General features: G+C 40.4%; 1 protein-coding gene across 5 annotated transcripts in view; it reads right to left on the reverse strand.

Moving 5' to 3' along the window:
* The window catches only part of LYPLA1 (lysophospholipase I), a 61,821-nt gene that overhangs the window by 5,915 nt on the left and 47,632 nt on the right, over positions 1-8,274 (reverse strand). For 3 of the 5 annotated variants that reach the window (XM_006900528.1, XM_006900530.1, XM_006900532.1), the window contains 2 exons: positions 4,621-4,722; positions 1,498-1,674 (listed from right to left, as the gene is read on the reverse strand). In XM_006900528.1, the coding sequence (XP_006900590.1) occupies positions 1,498-1,674; positions 4,621-4,722 (279 nt within the window). The remainder of the gene's footprint in view (positions 1-1,497; positions 1,675-4,620; positions 4,723-8,274) is intronic. The other 2 variants (XM_006900529.1, XM_006900531.1) reach the window with 2 other exon arrangements.

Raw genomic sequence — 8,274 nt, forward strand, 5'->3', positions numbered from 1 at the left:
GGATTGATTCAGTGACTGGGGTAATCAGGATAGGTGTGTTGGAGACAGTGTGATTGGCACAGGACAGAGCAGAGTTTAGGGCTGTTGTACATAGGGTCGCCATGAGTGGCAAGCGACTTGACGGCACATAACAACCACCACCTCTGGTATTGCAGTACAGAAAAATTTACTAATTTTGGGAGGGGAAGAGGAGGTCAGTGTTGAAGAGTCTCCAATTCTATTTTTAAAAATAATTTGTACTCTTTCACAAAAATGGTTTCTAAAATGTGTAAGCATCCATATGATCCCACAAAAAGTCTTCACCATTTAAAAATACTGATCATTCTAAGTGGCCATTTCTAGGGTCAACATTCAGGCAAGTTTTTTTAATTTTATTTTGTTAACAAAGATATACATTAACCCCACTTATGTTCACAAAACACACTATTATTTCCTTTACAACACCCTGAAACCATTCCTTGTTACTGAGTCCATGAATGAGGCCTTACAAGTCTAAGTCCTCTCTGTTATCATCCTTTTTCTTCCTCAGACAGATCCCATATTCAAACAATTCGGTCTTGCTTGTCTGGTTACATTTCTCTTCAGTCTTAAAATTGCAAAAGCTTCCTACTTCTAAGAAAGTAAGTTCACCCTTGAAACATTATCATTGCTCTCGATGGCCAAATCTCCACTCCCTATGCTCACTGTTCTATAGTACCAACTTTTCAATAAATATTCTAGCCACAAAGAGTAGCCTGTTATGTTTCTTTTACTGCCCATTATCTATATATTTGCTACTCAAATGCACATGGTAAGGCCTAACTCTTCCATCATATTCTTGGTGCCCCCTAAGATTCCTATGATAAAAGGAGTCTCTGTATGCATGCAGACAATTGTGTAAAACTTCTAAGGTAATATATATCACATTCTACCTTCTTTTTACAAAGTACCTGAATGGGTCCTTTCTTCCCTTATTAAACTTTCAATTTTAGCTATTTTAAAAAGGAATGTTTGCTATCTGTCATTGAAATATGTGTAATGCACGAATACAGTTAAGGATTAATATTTGTTGAATCAGAGTGAATAAACTCTGCTCTAAAGATCACTAATGTATTATTCAACATGAACACATTAATTAGCTCTTTTAAACCACAAAAGTTAAAATGTTAATATTTTTTTTTAAATCAACTAGAACATGATAATCATACTGTTAACTATTATTGTTGTTGTTGTTGTTGTGTACTGTTGAGTGAGAACTGACTCATGGCTGGCCCTTCAGCAGGTCTTCAAAACAGTTAATCACAAGGGAGGAGACTGCCCAACCTTCTCCTGTGGAGCAGCTGGTGGATTTGAACTACACACTTCTGGGATTGAAGTGCAGCTTCTTGCCACTAGGCCACCAGAGCTTCTATACTGTTATCTTGAATGGATATTGTTAACTAAACATTTACTATTAAAATTAGTATGTGGAAGAAGTCACAAATATGACTCTATTAGCCAAAGCTTCTTAATATTTACCTGTTGACATGAACTGTGCATCATTCCCCCATAGGTTTTGAAGGTCACATTGGCTGGATTTACCAATGTTTTTAGTCTCTCTACAGTAAGAGAACCAAACATTAGGGGAACTAAAGGATCACAATCTCCATGGCACTGGAGAATAGAAAGATCTTTATTAGCACCACTGATAGGACCCTGAAAGAAAAAAAAATGAAATAAAACATCAAATAGTATATTTATTCAAATAAGCATTCACAAATTAGAGTAGGTATTAAAGATCAGAGATGGACATATATAACACATATATTAACTAATTATACATTATATTTCATCAACGAAAAACAATTTCTTCTACCACTTTATTCCCCACAATTCTTTTTATTCCAATTATTCTCTATGATTGTTGTTGTTGTGTGTCATCAAGTCAGAAACAATCCACAGCTGACCCCTCAGTGGGTTTTCAGAGGCAGTAAATTGTAGAGGAGGAGACTGCCCATCCTTATTCCATGGATCATATGGTGAATTCAAGCCACATGCCTTTAGAATTTCAGCTTACCACTAAGCCACTAGAGCTCCATGGGGGTATGATTATTGTACATTTTCTTAAGGGATAACTTTTTAAAATTATATGTGACAGCAGTGAGCTGCAAATGCAATAGCAGAGGCGCTAAGTCACAAGAAATCAGTCCTGGAGCAGAAGCTCAAGGGGCGAAGGATTTTCTTCAGAACTGTCTGAGACAGAAATCCTTCCCTAAACCTTGTACATGGAATTTGGGCTTAGAGACAAGGATTCTGTCTCCATACCTTTTCAATCTATAAGCGGAACAAATCATTTGGAAGCTGGACTTTATGAGGAGGAGTGTGGCATCAGGATTGGAGGAAGATTCATCAACAATCTGTGTTATATGATACAACCTTGCTTGCCATAACTGAGGACCAGAAGCATTTGTTGCAGAGGATCAAGAACTATAGTCTTCAATATGGACTGAAGCTTAACAGGAAGAAGACAAAGATTCTCACTACTGGCCAAATGGAAGTACCATGATGATGGAGAAAAGATTGAGGTTGTTAACAATTTCACCTTGCTCAGCTACAAAATTTTGGCACCGGCAGTTAGGAAGTCAAAAGACAAACTACATTAGGAAAGTCTGCTGTCAGGGACCTCTCCAAAGTGCTAAAAATCAATGATGTCAGTGTAAAGACTAAGGTGTGTCTGATCCAGGCAATGGTCTTTTCAATTATTTGCCATACATCAGATTGCCGGACAATGACTAAGGATGACAGAAGAATTATTGATGTCTTTTAGTTGCAGTGATGGAGAAGAGTACTGAACATATCATCGACCACCAGGAGAACAAACAGGTCTGTCTTGGAGAGGGTGAAACCAAATTTCTCCTTGGAGTCAAGGATTTTGAAGCTTCATCTCACATATTTTGGGCATGTAGCAAGGAGGGACCAGTCCTCAGAGAAGGACATCAGACATCAGAAAGGTGGAGAGAGAGGAAGTCCTCAGAGACAGACTAACATAATAACTGAGACAATGGAATTAGGTGTGTCAGGAGTCAGTGAGACTGGCTCAGGATAGCACAGGGTTCAAAGCTACTACACATATTGCTACTGGGTGGCAGGTGGCTCAATGGCACATAACAATGACACAACTTTACATCTTAATTTATTGTTATATTCTATTCTAAGTGTCTTTCATATAAAAGGTAACTAATAACTATTAGTACATATTAGGAGGAAACTCTAGTGACCTAGTGGCAAGAAGCTGCATTGCAATTCCAAAGGAAGGCAGTTAAATCCACCCGCTGTTCCACAGAAGAAGGATGAGCAATCTCTATCTGCGTGATTAACTACCTCTGAAAACCCACTGGAAGGTCATTCACCAGTCAGTTCCAACTCAACTGTATACAGCAACAGTACATATTAGGAAAGTTTGGTGGCCAGTGGGTAAGGAGTTGTGCAGTCAAACCAAAGGCACCTAGTTAAAATCCACTAGCTGCTCTGTGAAATAATGATGGGGCAATATCCTGAGTGATTTGTGCCTCTGAAAACTTCCTGGAAGATCCAGTTATGAGTCAGTTCCAACTTGACTGAATATAACAACAGTATATATTAACAGAATTTTGTTCTTCATAACATTTATGTGACTGATTTAAAGAGTTAATAAGAAGCACTTATATAGATAAGAGCGAACCTGGGTAATATAGTTTGATATGTGTTACAAAGGTCAGTGGTTCAAAATAGCTGAGGTAGAAATAGGAGGCTCGTTCTTCTCGTCAAGATTTAGGAGAATCACCATGAGTAGGGACAGAAGACACCACAGGAGTAGGCTTGTTCTTTGGTGGTTATGAGCAAGAAATCAGAATTAATACACACTGATGAGATAGCTTTTTTCTCTTTTGACCTTAGATTCTAAAATGAATTAAAAAAATGTCTCCATCTCCTAGCCATACCTAAGTATTTTATTTCACACCTCTAAACATCTGGAGATTATATTCTACAGTAAACATTCTGCTAACAAATATAAGTATATTGAACATTAAACAGTCCTAAATTTTATATGTTATTTGTTGCTGTTAATTGCCATTGAGTCGAGATCAACTCATAGTGACCCTATGAACAAAAGACCTTAAAAGTTGTATAACTACTGGTGTTTCTCTAAGTTCATGGAGTTTTCAGAGGTATGTTGTTTAGGAAATGAATGCCACTCCTGCTTCCAAGTCTGTCCTAATTTGGGAGCTCCACCAAACACTGTTCACCATGTGTGTAACCATTATGGTCTTTGAGATACCAATGGCACAGCGTTGAGCATCACAACCACAAGGTTCTTCAGTACAGAAACTGACAGAGCAGTGCTGTACGTATTAGGAGAATGTTCATTTCAAACACAATTAACCAACTGAATTTTTAAAAAGCCTAGACTGGCTCCAACAGTCAATATGCTTAAACTGTCAGATTAACAAGAGAAATTCAAGTTCCATTCTATCTAATGCATTTTATGCAGACATTATAACGTACAAAGTGAAGTGGTAAATCTCAAGTCTAATCAAACCCTTCTGCAAAGGTGATGGCAGCACACCCACACTCTGTGTTCATCTGCTGAGGATCTGAGATGATGTGCACCAGGCAGGCTACCTGTGAAAACGAAGTCCGTAGTGGAAGCCAGCAACTCAGCCCAATGACTCCTGCCAATTTCTGCTGTGTGGTGAGAGCAGTATATAAAGACAATGCTCCTCCCTGGAAAAGAAAGCAGGCAAAATTAGTGGAACACATAAGCTACTACAGCAACTTAACAGATTCCGATGTATTATTCATTGTTGTTATGTACTGTTGAGGCAACTATGACTCATAGTGACCATATGCACATTAGCTCTGACCCTGCTGTGTACCCTGAGCCAATCTCACTGTCTCTGACACAGTTATTGTGTCAATCCATCTCATCTGGGGTCTTCCTCTCCTGTGCTGTCTGTCCCTCCACCATTCCGAGCATGACATCCTTCTCCAAGGACCGGTCTTTCTTGGATATGTGCCCAAAGTACGTCAGACAGAGCCTCAAAATCCTCACCTCCAGGAAGCAGCTTGGTTTCACCCTCTCCAAGATATGTTAGTTCTCCTGGCAGTCCATGGTATGTTCAAACTCTTCTCCGGCACAACTAAAAGGACTCAATAAATCTTCTGTCATTTTTGGTCACTGTCCAGCCCTTTGATGCATAGTAAGTAATTACGAAGACCGTGGCCAAGGATCAGGTGCATCTTAGTCTCTAGGCTAATAATGTTGCTCTTCAGAACTCTGGAGAAGTCCCTGACAGCAAATTTTCCTAATGCAATTTGTCTTTTGATTTTTTGACTGCTGATGACAAGACTATTGATTGTGGAAACTAGCAAGCTGAAATTATTTAACAATCTCAAACTTTTTCATCTATCAGGGTGCTGCCAATTGGCCTAGTGGCGAGAATCTTCATTTTCTTGATGTTGAGCTTCAATTCATATTGCAGACTATTGTCCTTGGCCCTTTGCAGCAAATGCTTCAGGCCCTCCTCAGTTTCAGCAAGCAAGGTTGTGTCATCTGCATAGTGCAGGTTGTTCAATGTTGTTCTAATTCTGATGTCACATTTCTCTCTATAAAGTCCAGCCTTCTGAATGATCTGTTCTGCAGACAGATTGAAAAAGTATGGAGACAAGATGCATCTCTTCCCTTACACACTTCTTTATTAATGTTGAACCAGAAAGTGTTTCCCTACTCTGTTCTGATAATTGCCTCCTGGTCCAAGAATAGGTTTCTTATGGACACAACCTGGTGTTTGTTTTAGGATTACTATTCATTTATAAAAATCAGACTGAGTGGCTGATGTCAAATCACGTAACTTAACCCAGTTCAGAAACATAAAATCCCAAGTTTTAAGGACATACATTCTCCAGACTTAGGGCCAGTAAGAAGTCTCTCGCCACAAAGACAACAGTAAATTGCTACACTTAGGAAGTACATTAGGGTATTAACAATTTACGGTAATCATCATCTTCTCTGAGACACATCAGCCATAAATAAAAGCTAATCTTAAAAAAGAATTCTTTTTTAAATAAGAAACTCAAGGTTAAGGATCATGGAATAGACACCTTGAGAAGATCTGTCTGGTGAGCTTACACCACCCTGAAGTCTGGGGACTACACTCCCATCAGTCATCAAGAGGCCAGGTAAGCGAGTCTGTGCTGTGTGCTCTTTGATACTGGACTACACAAATGCATTAGATTTTTTTGTACTGGAAGAGCAATATTCTTTTTCAGAAAATTTTAAAATTGGGATTCAGTACTACACTCAGGTATTTTTGTGTGTGTGTATATTAAACTGTAGAACATAAATTAAAAAGCTAAAGGAGTTATAGTTAAAAAATAAAAAGCCGAAAGTGAGAGAATAGATGGATGAGGCAGATGGGCAAAGAAGAAGAGAAAAATTCCTTTCAAGGTCTCAGATCCAAGTCCTCTGTAAGGCTGTGCTTTGTTGTCATCCTCAGTTCCCTTGACATTACCCATACACTCCTAACTTTTTTAGAAATAATTTTGTTCCTTCTTTGAAGACGTTCATATGTTACTTTATTGTGGAAATTTTTGTAAACACTTTGTGCTTTCAGAGAAAATTCACACAGCAGTTTAGGTTTGTATTCAATTATTTCTACACAAAGTATTTAGCAGCATTGGCTACATTCTTTATCATGCTTAAATAAAGTAATTCTGAGCCGCCACGTTGTCAGCAGCCATGCATGGCTATTAACTAGGTACTTTGCGGGGATCACTACTGTTTGGCTGATCACGTGGGACCCCTTGAGCTCAAGCAGAAGAGAGCACGACAGCTGAAACCTGAGTGAGGCAGCAGACCCAGTTCTTGAAGGGAAAACCTAGGCTTCCTAGTTTTCCATTCAGGTCTCTGTGAATGTCTGCCCTGCATGTGATTTCACAAATGTCCACCCTGCTTGCATCTCCACCCTTTGACGTGCTCCCCTGTGTTATCTCCTCACATCCAATAAATTAACTGCCTTTAGCTTTGAGCACCTTGGACTGGCCTAGCTGCAGCAGTGGTCTGAGAGAGGAGGCTACTAATTTACAGGCCTTTTCTCTCCTGAACTGAAGCAAATCTTCCCTTGAGTCAGAAGATCAGAAAGAAACCCAGGCAGGGTAGCTGCCCTACCCTCCTCTGGAGCAGTGACATCAGATAAGGAACCTGCTATTGCCTCAGGTGTGAAAAACTCTACCACAGCAATGTCATCAAAGAAGCAGGCTATCCCAAAAGGAAAAGATCAGTGTTTATCATATTCATATTTTCCAGAATCAAATATAAGAAGAGAATTCTCAAAGTAGTGAGGGAGAAACAAAGAGTAACCTATAAGGGAGAGCAAATAAGATTAAATGCTGATTTTCAGCAGAAACTAGGCAAGCAAAAAGACAATGGAATGATATATACTGAACACTCAAAGAAGACAACTGATCCTTGATCGAGATCCAAGATGGCGGCAGAGGCAGAGACAGTGTGGTGAGCTGCAGTAGTAGTGAACCACTTAGAGCAGGGCCATTATGGCCTTCCACAGACTTCGGCTTATTGATAATTGAACACTTAAACAGTTGATGACTGGCCCTCAGTGAAGACTGAAGCTCAACAAGAGGAATTCAAGGATTCCCAAGGAGAAATGGGCCAAAGAAGATGATTACCTATGCATTGGAAAGGCCAAAGAGGACGATTACCTATGCATTGGAAAGGTCAAAGAGGACAATTACCTATGAATTGGACAGACCAAAGAGGACGATTACCTATGCAATGGATTGCTGAAAGTCACTGTGAGTCTGATGACCTTAACAGTGGCAGCATGCAGAAGAGGACCGACATCCTAAATACACCATATAGTTTGTTCTGTTGAATGCTTCTGCCAAAAGATGGTTAGACCTGGGGGGAATCTGTTCACAATTCTCAGGTTCCCTTTATCACATATAAGGGGGGAGGGCAGTGACACCTACTTCAAAATATAGTATGACCACTTATGGGGGGGGAGTGGCAGTGCTGGAATTTGAAACACTATCCCTGACCCAGAGACCTCAGTCAGGCGACGGGACCAGACTGGGGTAGGGGCAATTGGAGGGAGAGTATACCAGCCAGCTCCTGGGGGGTGTTGCCCTGCTTGGGATGGGCTGCCCTCAGCACCTGGCTCGGGGCGAGCCGTTGCGGCACTCTGCCCAGGGCGGGCTGCCCCCGGCCCGGGGCGAGCCGTTGCAGCCCTCTGCCCGGGGCAGGCTGCCCTCGGCCCC

This window comes from Elephantulus edwardii, unplaced genomic scaffold, assembly GCF_000299155.1.
Source record: "Elephantulus edwardii isolate Elephantulus edwardi_28Jun2011 unplaced genomic scaffold, EleEdw1.0 scaffold00287, whole genome shotgun sequence".
NCBI classification, from domain to species: Eukaryota; Metazoa; Chordata; class Mammalia; order Macroscelidea; family Macroscelididae; genus Elephantulus; species Elephantulus edwardii.